This window comes from Mizuhopecten yessoensis, unplaced genomic scaffold (assembly GCF_002113885.1).
Source record: "Mizuhopecten yessoensis strain PY_sf001 unplaced genomic scaffold, ASM211388v2 scaffold4449, whole genome shotgun sequence".
Taxonomy (NCBI): Eukaryota; Metazoa; Mollusca; class Bivalvia; order Pectinida; family Pectinidae; genus Mizuhopecten; species Mizuhopecten yessoensis.
Window position 1 is genome coordinate 120,642 of NW_018405552.1, and position 19,237 is coordinate 139,878.

At 34.3% G+C, this 19,237-nt stretch overlaps 1 protein-coding gene across 1 annotated transcript; it reads left to right on the top strand.

Moving 5' to 3' along the window:
• Positions 1 to 4,345: 4,345 nt before the first annotated feature.
• On the top strand, positions 4,346 to 18,429 carry LOC110449061 (caspase-2-like). Its single transcript, XM_021495645.1, has 9 exons — positions 4,346 to 4,461; positions 5,309 to 5,558; positions 7,418 to 7,661; positions 8,265 to 8,350; positions 8,899 to 9,102; positions 14,700 to 14,919; positions 16,644 to 16,814; positions 17,030 to 17,139; positions 17,720 to 18,429. The coding sequence occupies exons 2-9, from the start codon at positions 5,424 to 5,426 to the stop codon at positions 17,864 to 17,866; spliced, it is 1,317 nt and encodes a 438-aa protein (XP_021351320.1). The 5' UTR covers positions 4,346 to 4,461; positions 5,309 to 5,423; the 3' UTR covers positions 17,867 to 18,429.
• The last annotated feature ends 808 nt before the right edge of the window (positions 18,430 to 19,237 follow it).

Genomic DNA, 19,237 nt, shown 5'->3' on the forward strand with positions numbered 1-19,237 from the left:
TCATGCAGGGTCAAAGTGTCTCCTCAGCCAATACTATCTCTAATCTCTCGCATGTGACAATAACAACCTGATATAATACACACACCATCACAGAAATATACATACCGACACACACACCCAGCTCAAGTATTTATCAAATATCAATTTAATATCAAATATGTACGTGACGAGCTAAACCACTAGCTTGGCCACAGTGACATCTAGATATGTACTCATTAAAAGTATATCTCGCCGCTCTTCGTTGTCCATTGTCTAATTGATGGAATAGGGGGTCCCAACAAGTTGAGGCATATTCTAAAACTGGTCTTAAAATAGTAGTGTACATATGCATGTTATTTGACTTTCCTAGTACATGAAAATGTATTTCGACGTAGGAACTCGAATTGCAAGGTCTTATTGGCCTTGTTGTTTAATGATTGAATGTGTTTACCCAAAATCTGAACTGAAAAAAGACACCAAGATATTTACATAATGTATTTTACTAGAATCTACATTTTCTAAAAACTGATAATTAAAGGGTATAATTTTAATTAAAGGGGCATCACGGTGAATTACCTTTTTTTGTGTCTTTTTTTCAAATACTACATAAACATATCGAGTGAGACGATGGGGATAGCGAGGTAACATAAGTGGAAGTGCATACAATACATACATTTATTTTAAAAAAAACGCCTTTTCACATGATGTCCCTTTAAAAACATAACATTTATTGGTGTTAAAATTCATTGCCAACCTGTACGAGGTCCCTACCTTTAGGCCTGTTGTACCTTTTGCTGTTGCTACATGTACATGCATGATATTCAGTTCTGTTTTATCGTTCATTCTCACTAATCATGCGCCAATACATAAAGAGTAAAAGTGGAATATGAACTTTGCATTGGGAACATTTTGTTATCTTTCCTCAAAAAAGTAACATGTGTAGGATAACAAACCGAAAGGGTTCTGTTTACTATTCACCAGTTTTGAAAACAGAAGTGTCCATTCCCAACAGGTCATTGTCAGTGTAACAGATACGTGAGGCAGTACTTCTTCAAAACAAAATGTTCTTTTCTTCTTCACATTTACCATAATCGTGATTTTAAGATAGACTGTTATAAAAACAGACATTTCTGCGACAAATGCTAACACGTTTTTCTGATCGTAAATGAAAATAGGCATTTTGTTTCGATCGAATATCATTCAAAACCATTGTATTCAAAAACAATATTTATTTCATTCTTTGAACTTCAAACTTTTTTGAACAGTATTCATGGGTTTAGTTTTAGAAAAGTATTTTTTCATCGACTTATACATATCGACAGTACACAACATTCGTTCTTAAGTAACACAACACAGATACTACCTCGCTTGTATCTCTTTAAAATTGAGTATCATATTGTAAAGTATATAGCTATAGGTTATCTTGGTAGCCAGAAATACAAATCAAATTTTACAGTATATTCAACTGAAATGATATGTTATTTGTACTTATTTTGGTTAACTACTAATAATTTGATCTATATTTGAGAAGAAAAAAATCCTTATGTTGCATTAAAACAAGGATATCATTTGTTATTGTAACGTATGTGTTCACACAATTTAAACAAGTAACTTTATAACAAACTTTGATATTGAAAACAATTTCATATAAGCCTCAGACGTAATTAAACATCAAGGCGGCTTTAACTTATACTTCCAAAACTTTGTACGCTAGCGTACACGTCCCTTTTTTCAACCGTTCCTTCCATTCAAAACTTAAACAGATACGTTACCATTTCCAACAGATACGTTACACATTATATTGATCAGGTGTTACACGCATGCTACTTAACATTATCACTTAAACAAACTTTTAATCGATGTTATGATCACTTGTGATCAAATATATAAACCTATCTCAAATATTCACATACATGTAACCAAGTCGATTTTATTTGCGAAAATAATGCACCGAAACAGGAACTTGACCAAAGTGAACTTTTACGTTACATGTTTTCCAAGTGATGTGATCCTATAATTCACATATCTCACCCTTTTCTATCATAGCTTTTCACTAATCAATCCTTTCCACTAACCTTATAGTGGTTTAATTTGTTCGAATATCTACAATACCGTACACAAATTAGTCATTATTAAATATGCGTTCATGCCTAAGATTTGAAGATAGTCTCCTTGGAAACTAAGCCAGCTGATGCAAGTACAGTTTGTAAAATATCTGACTACGTATTGTTCTCATCAACATTTCTCGAGACCAAACCAGAGTCTAGAGTATCTTTGTTATAAACAAAGAGTATAGAACCATTTACAACATATCTGTTTATAACGTATCTGGTCGGCAAAGGTTTTTACGTCAGCAAAATTATATTCACTCAGTATTCACTTTAAATTTACACATTGCACAACAATGTTATATTTCACTTTTATCGTGTAAGCAGAAAAAAATGCCCACGGCAATGAGTACAGTTTTATTAGACAAATACAGGTCACGTGTCTGTTGAAATTTTACCGGACAAACCACGAATACCCATGTGGGAGACTTGATATATATGCTAAGGGAATTAATGTTGATGGATTTATATGCCATATAACAATAGGATACAATAGGATATATAATGGACGCAGGCATAATTATGCCTCTATATCCATATCAATAATTATACATAAAATGAAATAAAATTAATAGTAACTGCCGGTAATGGATTTGAAGCTAGCAAGATGGTTACATTTTAGTTCCAAGCATTTCCAATAGTTGTCCTCCAAATTAATTTCAAAGTTTAATGGTTGTCGCCTGTACGACCGAATCCGGTAGGCTGTTCCATATATCAACGATTCTATACGATATAAGATATCTTATATAGTGTATAAGATATCTCATATGCTATATAAGATATCTTATACAATTTGATGAAATACAGGATCGACATTGCTCCTTGAATAAATGTTAAGTTGGCTTGCCATAATTCTGAGTCCAAAGGAGTATTTGCGGATATGCAATCTACAGTATTTTTAGCTCACCTGGTCCGAAGGACTTTAAAATCCCTCTTATTCTGTAGGAATAAAAGGATTTTTCCATATTTGGTCGGAAGCACTATTGGGTGAAGGGGAACCAATTTTGAATAAACGGTGGGTCTTGCCCTCCTGGGGGCTGAGGGGCGGGCCCAATAGGGGAATAATAACAAATTCTTTAAAATCCTTCTTTTCCTGTATGAATGAAAGGATTTGGTCCATATCATTGGTAAAGGGGAACCAATTTTGTAGAAACAGTGGGTGTGGCCCCCCTTGGACCTGAGGGGCGGGCCTAACAGGGAAAATAGAAGTAAAACCTTAAAAATCCTTCTTCTACCGTAGGGATTAAGGGATTTTATCCTTATTTAGTCTGGAGCATCCTTGGGCAAAAGGGACTCAATTTCGTATAAAAAGCGAGTGTGCCCCCCCCCTCCCCCTGGGGGCAGAAGGGAGGGGCCAAATAGGGGAAACAGCAAATTCTTCAAAAACCTTCTTCTTCTGTAGGAATGACAGGCTTTTGTCCAAATTTGGTATGAACCATCCTTGGGTGAAGGGGAACCAATTTTGTATAAACGATTTGTCTAATTCCCCCTGGAGTCAGATCTAGAGAGGCGGGGGCCAATAGGGGAAATAGAGGTAAAACCTTTAAAATCCTTTTTCTACCATAGGGATTTAGGGATTTTATCCTAATTTAGTCTTGAGAATCCTTGGGCCAAGGGGACTCATTTGTTTTTATAAGCAGTGGGTGTGGTCTCCCAGGGGGCAGAAGGGCGGGCCCAATAGGAGAAATAGAGGTAAGGTATCTGGAAAAGCATCAACAGTAATTAATCGTCAAAAAATCATAATTTAGCTTAAATTATTGATATTGAATTAATCACGTTTTGTTAAGACACAAGTAAACTTTTAAACTATGAAGAAAACAAATGAATTTTAACTATACTGAAAAATAACAAAGCTTTTGGCATCGGAGTAAGTGACTCGACAACGATAATTCGAGTATATATATTGGCATGTTCTTGCACACCTTTTTGAAAATTTACCGTACGTTAAATTTTCACTAAATTTTTTGTTTTTGTTTTTGGAAAACCTATTAATAAACTACAGTTTTGACGTATAGGCTATAGTATAGAAGGTGAAAGGATCATGCGACATGCTTTTTTGTTAATGGAGCATGGGCGAATAGAATAATTAATTGATACATGCATGTATGTCAGTCAATCGGGAACCGTCGGCACTTTCCGTAAACGAGAAAATACTCGTTTACGGAAAGTGCCGACGGTTCCCGATTGATATTTCAGTCACTAAGTGAGGGGAATTAACTCGTGGTGTACACAAAGATGCATGACGTCATACACTACTTTCACTTTGATACCGGAACTCCTAAGTCTGCACCTGCATGATGAGATAGTGAGGGCAACATTATAACAAGGTGCTGATCTCATTCATCCGATCGAGGTTTGCGTCCTCGTAATTTTGGTATGTATTTCTGCAAAAGTGCTGAAATATTTGTTTCGTTGATATATAATTCTGACAAAATGCCATACAGTTCAGTTCAGCATATCATACCTTGACAGAGCCCGATGACCATCTTTTTACATCGTATAGAACTAGATTCTAGTACTGTTTCTGTAGAACTCAGGGCTTGAAGCAGCAAGGTAGACACTAGGCCGTTCAACTGCTGCCTGTCTTTTGACTTCATATACAAATATAATGATCGAATCAGTATGCAGGGATCGCTTCAATTGTAATTTATAAAAGAGGTCGCCTCCAATCTGATTATACATAACATCTTGTAAATCTTTTGCTCCCACATTTTTTTATATTAAATTTACTCTACAGCATATTGTTCATTCAAATGTTGATAAATTCCACTATCAATTATGGACTTTGTACAATAAATGTTAAATTTCATTCTCAATATGGCTAATTAGTTGAAGCATATGGTCAATTAGCTTAAGACAAATTAATGCACTTATCTGTTAGAACATGTGCTGATATTTGGTTGTACAAAAAATAATACATAGCAGTATATTATCAACATGGGATGCCACAGGGTCAATATGAACGGTCCTGTTTTCAAAGTAACATACATGTGCCTTTTCAATTGGGAAAATGTGACAAAATTTGCGGATGAAAAATTAATATCTCACAAAAAATAACTGTAATACAATGTACATGTATATCAAATAAAATCAGCTCTTTCATGTTTTGTGAACACTTTTCGCTCTCATCTTAATTTCTTCTGATTTTATTGTAGTGCAGTGGGGTATTATTTTGAAAACTGTTAAATAATGTCTTGAAATTTTATTTTTATTTTTTCCAGGTGCAAGCCTTTAATGTCATGCGTGACAAATATATACATGTACATGTTTAACAAGGAAAGTGTCAGTGAAAAATAAAACGGATTTTTGAGCTGCATAAAAACACAGACTTTTGAAATGGATGAAACAGACAAAAGGAAACTGACGTCAAATAGAAGTTACCTGGTGAAAAACATCTATAAACCCATGAGCGTGGTAGACAAACTTATGGAAGAGCGTATAATTACAGACGGAATGAAACAAGACATTGAGGTTTGTATATTATTAGCTCATTCATCCCTGAAGATGCATTTGAACTCTTCCAATTCAAAGGTTGGAATAGTTCATTATGAAATTTCAGAGTTGAAGGAGTTAACTGCTAAGAATACATCCAATCTGTCGACCAGTATTTGTCAGAGCGTACATCAGGGAGCTTTCCTAAAGGCTTACCAATAGGAAGTACTCACACTTCGATAGGCATAAAATGTTGAATAAGGTTTTCTCTAGCTTCAAATTATGTATCATAGTAAACTGTGGTGAAACATGTTGTTGCAGGTTTGCTGTGAGTGTGATGAATGATCAGTGTTTTCTCCAGAAATATTGAAAATATGATGAATTTTACAGAATATTCTGGCAACATCTTGAAAAATTACTTGCTTATTTTTTAAATGAGGGGTATATAAACATAAAAGATTATCTGAATCACACTAAATTGGAATTTTATCACTTATAGATGTATATTTTTTTTATCACTGCGACCTAAATAACTGGTGGCCAATAAATGTTGATTATAAAATATTAGCTCACTGTTCGGCTGAGATGATTAAACCTATACTTGCAAAAATAATTAGCACTGATCAAAATGGCTTTGTTATGGGAAGGAATATATTAGATATAACATTCGTTTAATCCATGACATTATTGATTATACTAATAAATTTCAAATGACTGGGGCTATACTTTTTATCGCCTATGCTTAGGCCTTTGACTCCATAGAATGGGAATTTATGTTTACTACACTTAGCATTTTGGATTTAAGGATGGGTTTATGAAAACATTTTAGATATAAGGACAGGTTTATGAAAACATTTTGGATTTAAGGACGGGTTTATGAATACCTTCATACAATCAAATTAGTTGCTTAGTCTCAAATAATGCATTGTTATCTGAACGGGTAAATGTTACACGTGAATAAGGCAAGGCTGTCCAATATCAGCACTCCTCTTTGTAATACATGTAACTATAGAAATAACAGCTGCAAAAATATATAAGACAAAATTAAAGGGCATTAAAATTAAACAATCACAAAGCATAAAGTATCATGTCTGATACTTAATAGAGAAAAGTCACAAGGAATAAAGTTACGAGACAATGGGATAGTGATGGATGATCAACATGAAGATATACATATTGGGCCTGTGAAATCACTAAAGTACTAGGTATTCATTTTGGAGTAAATTCAGAAAAAAACGGCACAAATGAACTTGGAAAGTAGAATATCAAAATGGAAGAGGTAATAAAAATATTGGGGAAAAAACCTGACTATGATTGGACATAGATAATCTGATCTTTCTCAGTTACTGGTCATTGATTTTATTAATCTGTCAGAGAATCGATGTCTTAAAACCCCCCTCATTTTCTCAGTTAATGTTTTGAGACTATGATGAAAGAAATCATTGATTTGTTTTCATAATATGTATGAGATTGTTGGAACGTTTCCCACAGTTTTTGGTGTAATTCTGCCAAATCTTAATTACTTAATTAAAAAAATCAACAGTCAAGATTCTTTATATAGTCCTATACAAACATAAATTCATATTAATTTTCTGGTTAGGTACACAAGTTAATGTAACGTAATGTATAATATACTTATTTTGTGTAGTATGTAACTCAGCGTATAATCAACATTCTGTGGGAATCCTGCCGTATTCAGCGAAACTAACACACCAGGTTTCCTGCAGTATGTCAACTATGTAAATAAAACAAAGTAGTATGCACATATTTCTAAACATATTGAAATTTGCAAATAATAGACAATAAATAGGTGGAAATATGTTTATTCTAATCTTTACATAATCTTACCAGCTGATAGATCTGAAATATAGCTATAATCTGAACATTTAAACTTGCAGGCTGAGCGTACAAATGATGATAGAAATAGAAAGCTATTAGATATAATTCCAAGAAGAGGACCGAAAGCGTTTGAAGAATTCCTCAAAGCCCTTGTTCGAACAGATAATGAATTTAGTGCTGAGCAGATAAGTCCGGGAGCTGGACAGAAGTACAGAGAAGTGATGACATCCAGTCAGAAAGGAATGGTTTCTCCCTCGGAAGAAAATCATCAATTCCCGCCGCCTGTGATTGCCCTCCCTACAAGTAAGATTAATACAATCTCTCCCTTTCTTATTCTCATTCCCTGAGTTATGAATTTTAGTTAATTATTTATGACTTTGTTGCAGGATGGCCATGAATTTTAGTTAATTATTTATAATTTTGTTGCAGGATGGCCATGAATTTTAGTTAATTATTTATGACTTTGTTCTTTGCAGGATGGCCATGAATTTTAGTTAATTATTTATAATTTTGTTGCAGGATGGCCATGAATTTTTGTTAATTATTTATAACTTTGTTGCAGGATGGCCATTCCTTTTAGTTAATTATTTATAGCTTTGTTGCCGGATATCCACAAATTTTAGTTAATTATTTATAACTTTGTTGCAGGATGGCCATGAATTTTAGTTAATTATTTATAATTTTGTTGCAGGATGGCCATGAGTTTTAGTTAATTATTTATAATTTTGTTGCAGGATTGCCATGAATTTTTGTTAATTATTTATAACTTTGTTGCAGGATGGCCATTCATTTTAGTTAATTATTTATAGCTTTGTTGCAGGATATCCATGAATTTTAGTTAATTCTTTATAATTTTGTTGCAGGATGGCCATTCCTTTTAGTTAATTATTTATAACTTTGTTGCAGGATGGCCAACTGAACAAGATTGCGTGACAGATTTTGTAGTAAAAGAGTGTGGTGATGCAGCTAAAGTCTTGTGGAACAGTGACACGGTACGCCATGGGTACAGTAGTAGCTGTGTTAAATGAATTGAAATAAAGCTAAAAAAAATAAGCTTGTTGTATCTAAAATTAGACAGAATTATAAAGAATTCAAGATGACTAGAATTCGGAAATAACTTTGTCATAATTTGCACCTTGCACACTATAAACTTTGAAAATTACTGGTAATCAGTAATTCAGGCAATGTAAACATTTCAATTACCACACTTGTACAGTCGCCATGTAGTCACTCAAGTCTGGCAAAATTGCACACCAAAGGATCTCGGTTGTCAGGCGACATCGTATTTAACTCTTGAACTGCCATAACTGTATGTGCAGGTCATGCTTATGACCATCCTAAAATAAGGCAGATGATGAACCATTTTAAAAAATGCATTGAAGATTTTAATCTAAATTATAAAATTGTTATACAATGTACTTGTATAAAAGTCATTCTTAAGTATTAGAATAAATTGTAGTTATGTTTAAGAGGGTCTATTCTTGGAGTTGTTGGCAGATTGAATTATGCCATTGATTTTGTGATGAATGTTTTCTTCCAGTGCTATAAAATGATGGGTAAACCTCGCGGACGTGTCTTATTGTTCAACAACTTTGTAATAGTTGATTACAAAGAGAAGATCGATGGAGAATGGAAGACTAAACTACAAAAAAGAGAAGGAACGATCAAGGATGAAGAGAGTCTGCGAAGATTGTTTGAACAGTTACATTTTGATGTAGAGGTGAAAAAAGATAGAAAACTTAATGTAAGTTAAATATAAAGTTAGAGTTCATTAGAGATATAGAGGTTCCCTAACCAGTGATGGTTGGTTGACATTTTTATCTTACCTGAGTTAGTTAATTTTCAAATCGTATAAAGACACATGGTTTACCGATTGTCTTTTACGTTTGAAAATTATCTAACGAGAGTTAGGTAAACATGAGTATCAACCATAATAAGTTTAGGGGCCTTTTTCTTCCACATGGTTCAGATATTATACCTAGAAAACCTTAGGTTTGTCTTAGGAATACCTTATTCTTGTTGATGATCAGGTAACAGTGCTATGAACTATGACGTCAAAATGGCAGATGATGTCGCAAAGCATTGTTACTTGAGGTCAGAATTAGAAGATTGACCAATGAAACCACGTCCAGGGTTCATGAATAGCAATCTTCAACTGGTTGATAATGTTGCTACACAGATGAAAGGTATGCAAGATGTAAGCATTGTTAATGTAATGGAAGGGAGAAATACTGCAATCACAGAGTCTGTAAACAGAATTATGACTGAAGCAATGCTTATTATCTTCTGAGCTGTCCAATATTACAGAGAGCTAATAAAGGTAATCAGTACATTAAATAGTTATGAACTTGTGATTTTATTTTAACATTGATCATAATTTTAGGAGTTACATTATAATGCCCCTTTTAGCTCACCTGATCCGAAGGGTCCAGTGAGATTATGCCCTGGTGCAGCATCCGTTCGTCTGGCATCAAGATTTTACTTCAAGCAACTTTTTCTCAATAACAAATAGGCCTAGGGGAATGATATTTGACCAGAAGCAAACTGGGATGAAGGGCTACCAAGTTTGTTCAAATAAATTACCTTCACCCATATTCAAGGTCACAGGGGTCAAATATGTTAAAAACTTTAAACAACTTCTGAATAACCAGAATGCCCATGGTGATGTTATTTGGCCAGTAGCAAACTGGGATGAAGGGCTACCAAGTTTGTTCAAATAAATTACCTTCACCCATATTCAAGGTCACCAGGGTCAAATATGTTAAAACCTTTAAACAACTTCTTTTTAATAGCCAAAATGTCCAGGGTGATGATATTTGGCCAGTAGCATGCTTGGAAGAAGGGTTACTAAGTTTGTTCAAATGAATGACCTTCACTCATATTTAAGGTCACAGGGGCTAATTGGTTAAAAAAAAAATAAACAAATTCTTCTGAAAAAACAAAAAGGACTAGGATTATGACATTTTGTCAGTAGCATGGTGGGGTAAAGGGCTACCAATTTTATTCAAAGGAATGATCTTGAATTATATTCAAGGTTACAGGTCAAATATGTTACAAATATCTAAAAGACTTTATTTGAATAACCATGAGTTCAATAATATTGATATCTGGCCAGTAGCATACTAGGATGAGGGGCTACTAAGTTTGTTCAAATGAATGACCTTGACTTGTATTCAAGGTTACAGGGGTCAAATACATTTGAAACCATTAAATGATTTCTTCTGAATATCCAAAAGACGCAGGATGATGACATTTGGGCTGTAACATGATGGGATGAAGGGCTACTAAGATTGTTCTAATAAATGACCTTGACCTTTATTCAAGATCACATGGATCAAATATGTTCAAAATCTTTAAACAACTTCTACTGATTAACCAAAAGGCGAAGGGTGATGATATATAGCCAGTAGCATGCTTGGATGAAGGCCCTAGGGCTACCAAGTTTTTTAAAATTAATGACCTTTAATTAAATTCAAGGTCACAGGGGGGTTAAATATGTTTAAAATCTTTAAACAGCCTCTTATAAATAACCATGAGGTCCAGAACGTTGATGTTTGACCATTAGCATGCTTGGATCATGGGCTTGACGTATATTCAAGGTCACAGGGGTCAAATAATTTAAAATCTTAAAAACAACCTCTGAATAACCAAAAGGTGAAGGATGATGCTATTTAGCCTGTAACATGCTGGGATGAAGGGCTACAAAGTTTCTAGAAATGAATGACCTTGACCTTTATTCAAGGTCACAGGGATCAAATATGTTCAAAATCTTCAAAGGACTTCTGAATACCCATAAGGCCTAGGGTCAAATGTTTTTAAATCTTTAAACAGGTTCTTTTGAATGACTTATAGTCACAAATACTGATATTTTGCCTGTAGCTTTATTTCAGATCACTTTTAAGGATACAAGTTTGAGATAAATACCAGGTTAGCGATGCAGGCCCATTGTGCCTCTTGTTTGATGTACAGTATATATTTCCTTAAAATCTGCTTGACCAGTATTTAACCCATTCACCCTTAAAAGTCACATTTGAACCTTACTAAATCAAATATTGTGGAGGTCCAGTTTAAATATGTAGGGGTGAATGAGTAAACAAACATAGTATTTTTAACAGTGCCTTACTTAATTGTGTGATTGCAATTGATTTTCCGCTCTCAATACTTTGATTAGAGTTATGCCTTTTTTTCATACTCCCTTCAAATTTTTTTTTGTAACAGGGAGTATGTAGGAATCACTTCCATTTGTCCGTCCGTCCGTCCGTCCGTCCTTGAACCTTATAAGTGTAAAGCTTTAAGTTGATTTTTTTTTGTAATTTAGCACAGTGAAAGTAAACCATTTGGAGTTGTGCATGAATAAAAGAATTTGCAATTTGACTACTTTTCAGTTAGTTACGGCCCTTGAGACTTTCTGCTCGAGAAACCTTGAAAACGCAACTCCGCCTTAATAGTTTGTTAGATTTTTGCACTTGGCACAATCAAAGTACATCATATGAAGATGTGTATGAAGAAATGAATTTGTGATTCAACCTTTTTTTCCTGTAGTTTGTCCCTTGAAACCTCCTTAACAGTTTGTTGGAATTTTTTGTACAGGAAAAGAACATCATATGTAGATGTCAATGAAGGAAGGATCTGTGATTGGGGTAGTTTACCCCTGCAAGCAACATTTAAATAGTAATGAAATTGAAGCAGTGGGGGTATATCTTTATGAGTTCACAGTTTCTGTATTATATTTGGAGAAGACGATACGTGTATTGGTTAGTCTGTGATGGATTTTTTTGGTCATATTTAATTGGTAGTTTATAAGATACTATCATTGTTATCTAGACCACAGAAGTGTGAAGTATCCCGGCCCTCTGTAGCACATGACACTCTATGACACTGAAATTTAAAAAAAAATCTGTTTTACATGCAATTTCAATCAATAAGATAAAAAAAATCCTAACAGTATTAAGTACTTTGTTTGATTTTGGTTTCGTTTCACATTCTAAAAAAATATTTTAGAATACTTTTTGAAAATGAAAAGGGCTCACAAAAAAATAAACATTGCAGCTTGTCGTTAAAACTTATCAGTTTATCCATAAACAATCACCATGACAAATACTGTAGGTCGGGGGGGGGGGGGATTCCCCTATTCATAACAATTGTAGGACTTCACGTCAATAATACAATGACCTCATGTCAACGATCCATCAACGTAACATCAACAATGCATTTTACATTTAACATATTGCAATATGGATATGATACGCAATGGGTGAACAGGGTAGGAGAAAAAGAATCATTCAACCCCATTAAGTTAAATTGGAAATCTCAAATCTCAGGGAAAAGATTCCTAAGTTGCCAAACATGAGGCCAAGCTGAGTGTTTGGCAACTTAGGAATCTTTCCTCTTGGGTTTAAATTCCCCAAATGGGATGAGAGATTCTATTATTCTGTGAAATTCCTTTCGTTCTTTTACTTCAATATTTTATTTCTTAATTTAACTTCATCAAATACTTAACATGCAAGTGAAACTTTCTTGGTCAAGGCCTGATCTATGGAAAATGAGATTTCAATATTATATATACTTAATTGTTTATAAGATATCAACATAACATATACCCACTTGTCTATAAGATATCAACATAACATAGACCTAATTTTCTATACAATATCAATATTACATAGACCTAATAATAACTGTCTATAAAATATCAATATAACATAGACCTTACTGTCTATAAGATATCAATATTACATAGACCTTACTGTCAATAAGATATCAATATAACATAGACCTAACTGTCTATAAAATATCAATATTACATAGACCTAACTGTCTATAAAATATCAATAAAACATAGACCTAATTGTCTATAAAATATCAATATAACATAGACCTTACTGTCTATAAAATGTCAATATAACATAGACCTAACTGTCAATAAGATATCAATATAACATAGACCTAATTGTCTATAAAATATCAATATAACATAGACCTTACTGTCTATAAAATATCAATATTACATAGACCTTACTGTCAATAAGATATCAATATAACATAGACCTAATTGTCTATAAAATGTCAATATAACATAGACCTTACTGGCAATAAGATATCAATAATTGTCTATAAAATATCAATATAACATAGACCTAACTGTCTATAAAATATCAATATAACATAGACCTTACTGTCAATAAGATATCAATAATTGTCTATAAAATATCAATATTACATAGACCTAACTGTCTATAAAATATCAATATTACATAGACCTTACTTTCAATAAGATATCAATATAACATAGACCTAATTGTCTATAAAATGTCAATATAACATAGACCTTACTGTCTATAAAATATCAATATTACATAGACCTTACTGTCAATAAGATATCAATATAACATAGACCTAATTGTATATAAAATATCAATATAACATAGACCTTACTGTCTATAAGATATCAATATAACATAGACCTTACTGTCTATAAAATATCAATATTACATAGACCTAACTGTCTATAAAATATCAATATAACATAGACCTTACTGTCTATAAGATATCAATATAACATAGACCTTAATGTCTATAAGATATCAATATTTCATAGACCTAACTGTTATAAAATATCAATATAACATATACTTAATTGTCTATTATAAAATATTAATATTTCATAGACCTAACTGTTATAAAATATCAATATAACATAGACCTTATTGTCTATAAAATGTCAATATAACATAGACCTTATTGTCTCTAAGATATCAATATAACTTAGACCTAAATGTCTATAATATATCAGTATTACATAGAGTTCAATTATAGCCTTTGGCTGAGGTTGATGACTGGATTAATCGACCCGAGGAAAGATATATTGACCGAGGACGTAGTCCGAGGTCAATATATCTTTTCTTGGGTCGATAAATCCAGGTATTGACCCAAGTTAAATGCTACAATTGTTTTATTATTTTCAAAACAGTAATATAAGCAATCTGGAAAAAAATATAGCAAAAGCGATGCGTTCGTTAATATGAATTCTAAAACAAAGATTTTGTTTTCTTTATTTACCTAAATATGGATATTTGATTTTATTGACTGAAAACAAATATGAGATCATAAATGTTATTTAGTGTTTCAAACTCATATAGAAAATATACAGATCTTAATCAAGAATTAATTGTCACCTAGAAGATTTCTTAAAACATCTAAATTAGAATCCAACAGTATATATCGACTTTGCAAAATTTTCAAAAAGATGTCTCAAGTTAGATATTTATTGATACTCTTTTATATAAAGTCTTAGGATTATGAATTAGGATCCCCTTCTGATTCCCAACATTACTTTTTTAGCAAATGAGGGAGGACATTAAGGAGGAGAAAGATCGTCCATTTCACAAGACTGCCGACTGCTTTATCCTGGTTTTCCTGAGCCATGGTTCATCCGATGGGATCTATGGAATAGATGGAAAAGTCCTTCCAACTGCTGAAGTAAAAAGCAGCTTCAATAACCGGAACTTTAGCAGCATGACAAACAAACCGAAACTGATCTTCATCCAGGCTTGTCGTGGAGGTAAACAACTTACAGTACCCTAAGACAGGTTTAATAACAAACATGCTTGTTATTGTTATTGATTCAATTTTGATACCAGAGTTGGTATATTTAATTATAATTTCATTGTTATTTAAGCTAACGATCATTATAACAAACATCCTTTACTAATGAATCTTGAGACATGAAATGTCACATAAAGATATAGGGAATTTAGTCCCCTGAAAATAAAGTTACAGGTCTCTGTTCTGTTTTAGCTCACCTGGTCCAAAGGACCATGGTGAGCTATGCCATACCGCAGCGTCCGTTGTCCGTCGTCTTTCCTTCCGTCAACCTTTCCTTTAAAATACTACTTGTCCTGAACGGCCAAGTAAATTTTGACTAAATTTGGTCTGGAGCATCCTTAGGCCAAGGGGACTGTATTGTCGGTGGATGCGCCTCCCTTGGGGAAAAGGCCGGGGTCCAATAAGGGAAATAGAGGTAAAACCTTCGAAATCCTTCTCCTACCATAGTGATTAAGGGATTTTATTATAACTTAATTTTGAGCATCCTTGGGCCAAGGGGACTCCATTTTGTATAATCGGTGGGTGTGGCTCCCCTGGGGGCAGAGGGGTGGGGCCCAATATTGGAATAGAGGTTAAACCTTCAAAATCCTTCTCCTACCATAGGGATTAAGGGATTTTATCTTTATTTAGTCTGGAGCATCCTTGGGCCAAGAGGACTCAAATTTGTATAAACAGTGAGTGTGCCCCCCCCCCCCCCCTTTTAGGGGCTGAGGAGCGAGGCCCAATGGGGGAAACTAAGCAAATTCTTCAAAATCCTTCTTCTGTAGGAATGTTAGGTATGAAGCATCCTTGGGTGAAGGGGAACCAATTTTGTATAAACGGTGGGTCTGATCCCCCTAGGGGCAGAGAGGCATGGCCCAATAAGGGATATAGAGGAATTGTTTTAATTTCCTTCTTCCGTTGGGATGAAGTTATTTTGACCAAATTTAAACAGTAGCATCCTATGGGGAAGGGAAATCAATTTTGTATAAATGGTGGGTTTGGACCTCCTGGGGCCTGAGGAGGGGGACCCAATAGGGGAAACATTGCAAATCCTTCAAAATCCTTCTTCTGTAGGAATGACAGGATTATGTCCATATTTGGTCTTAAGCATCCTTGGGTGATTAATTTTGTATCAATGATGGGTCTGACCCCCCTGGGGACAGAGGGACGGGGCCCAATAGGGGAAACATTGCAAATTCTTCGAAATCCTCCTTTTATTTTAGAAATGACAAGATTTTGTCCAATTGCATATAAATATAACCCCTGACTAACCATGTAGTACATGTACACTTCCAGTAACATTATGCTATTCTAACTTCAATTTTGCTAATATTTCCAGGCGAGCGATACAGGCCCTCTGGGCCTCTTGTTAGGACATGTACCAGAGTTTGTTATACTTTTTTTGATATCAAACCTATATTTGCACAACTAGTGGTACATATTGTGTATTTCTGAAAGTACTTTAAATTGATTAATGTTATAAACACTATTATTTTGCCAGCAATATAATGCATTGATATTAAAATGTAAGGTCAGGATCACTGATGTCATGGGTCAAATAGCAATGAGATACTGTTGGCTACCTTTTGTGTGTGGATTATAACTGCATGCATACACAAGTGGGAGTGGTACTGCTGGACAAAGATTCTAAAACCAGGTCGGAAAAGTTATACTACCCATAACATGACTTCCTTACAGACACATATGACAGTGGAGCCAATTCGGCCGACAGTGTGGCAGATGCAAAGCAATCTTTTGGAGCCTTAAATCTCAATGTGCCTGAACCTGAGACTTTGGACCAGCCAGACAGTAAGGTTGAGAAAGCACCGTCAGATGCTGACATGTTTGTAGCTAACGCCACAACACAGGGTAAGTTTTTGTTTACAAGTAACTGAGAAATTAGCCCAGTTGATCAAATATTGGTTACTTTTAACCAGTGGTTAGTGAAAACTTCAAATGATTATAAATAAGAAAGAAGGGCCCTTAAAGCTAAATAAAGCCTATACAATACATAAACACACTAATCTTATTTATCTTAAGAAATCTGAAGTAGTAAAATGTGTTTTCTGTGTTCATATTTTTAGATTACGTTTCCTTCCGTAACATGAGGTATGGATCTTGGTTCATTCAGGCACTAGTGTTTGTCTTCAGAAACTATGCTTGTCAAGCCGAACTTCTCCATATGTTGACACTTGTAAGTATACAGAGGTTTTTCTTTTATTTAGAACTTCATATGCATATCATATGGAACTCCCAAGTGAGATTAATAGAATCTATCACCCCCTTAGGAGTGAGATAGGGGAATCTCAACCCGAGGGGGGGGGGGGGGATTCTTAAGTTACCAAACACGAGGCTTAGCCGAGTGTTTTGCAACTTAAGAATCCTCGAGTGTTGAGATTCCCCTATCTCACCCTCAAGGGGGTGAATGATTCTTTTTCTCTTACCCTGTTCACCTGTAGTGTTTCTCTTACCCTGTTCACCTGTATTGTATCATATACATATCGTAGTGTTAACGTTACAGGCTAAATTTAGGGTTGACTTGACGTCATTGTATTGTTTAAGTGACGACATACTATTGTTATGAATAGGGGAATCCCTTCCCAAATTAAGAATATAATACACTATTTCCCGCTCTTTTTGATTGTTGTCGTGGTATAATTGTCTGTGATCTAGATTATCTGTTGAAATGTTTATGCATTAAATTGACACAATTTCTCATAACCTTTCAAGTAGATTTTGGCTACAATACTGATGTTTAGTGACTTACATGACAGGTCAACAAGCTAGTGTCTGAGGGAAGAGCCCTTGATTCAGAAAAAAAAATTGCAGTGGCAGTTTCTGAATTCAACAGTACCCTCCGACACCAGTTCTACTTTTTCCCAGGATTGACAGAGACTGCTGTTCATTCTCCACAAAATTAACTAAACCTCTCAATCTTACCTTGTGCCTGTGGAATAGTGTGGTGCGGCACTCAGTCACCTGTCACCTTTTTCATGGAACAGCTTCTGAAGAACTGAAAGACCAAGGATAATGATATCTGGCTAGTAGCTTCTTGGGATGGAATACTAAAGTTACCTCAAAAAGGTGACCTTAACCTAATTCCAAGGTCACCGGTCTATACATGTAAGCCATGACCTTTTGCTATGCAATGAATGACGCCAGGCATTCACATATTTCTAACATATTGTTTTGAAGTTGAACATGAACTTGGTCAAAGGTCAACATAGACTGTTATAGGTGAAATGCTTCAGTTAGCTGATGTTTACTAACTTTCTAGATCAGAGGGGTCAACTTTCTCAAAAACTTAAATTACCTCATGGAAAAAAATTGTGAGGTCCACGATACTTTATATTGGACATTGTAATATGCTTAAAGTTAGCAAGTGGAAAAAAAAAAATATCTTACACTGTGATCAACTTTGATAGCTGGCCAGGTACAAAGGTCAATAAAACCTAATAATGGGTTAAAAAAAAAAAAAAAAAAATCCTTATCAATTTCCAGAGAGATTTTGGTCATGATGTTTGGCCAATAGCTACTAATGAATTTTGAACTTATAAAAGATGACCTTTGACTATTTTAAGGTCAAAAGGGCAAGATATTTTAGCATCATCTTAAAAATTTCAAAGGTGTGTTTGGTATTTTGCTTGGGAGAATTTAAAAGCTACATGTATTATTTTTTCACAAATAAACCAGCTTATAGTTCACAGAAGCATTAAAGTGGTTAAACTCATCTAATGTACAAACACGAATGTTCAGCTTACACGTGACACAAGGTAACAGTCAAGTTTAGCACTACAGGCCCTCTGGGCCTCATCATGTGATGTTTTAAACAGTTAACATTACTGGAGGTACATTGTATTGTCCCTATTTTCTCAGCCAATGATTTTGCTGCCATTCAAAGATCTGCAGTAGCGATTGAGGCTAATGAGCTACCATGAGAAGTGGAATGACACAAAACTAATAATGGTAACATTTGTGTGTGTACTGTGTTGTTATTTATGTGATAAAGGTAACAATTTTTAAAGGAAATAAAGCTAATGTGTAATTGGTGTTGGAATTTACACTATTGTATATAGAGATTAGATACTTACTGATATTGTGCTCAATTGTGTCATATAAAATATACATGTAACACATGTAATCATGCATTCTAAGTATCACTTATGATTTTTTAACTATATACCACTATATGTATAGATGTTTTGTAGATGACATCTGTCTGTACAACAGTTGTTAACCTGATATCAGTCAAGGTTAGAGGTCATCGGCGGCCACCAAAAGATAAGTTTTGT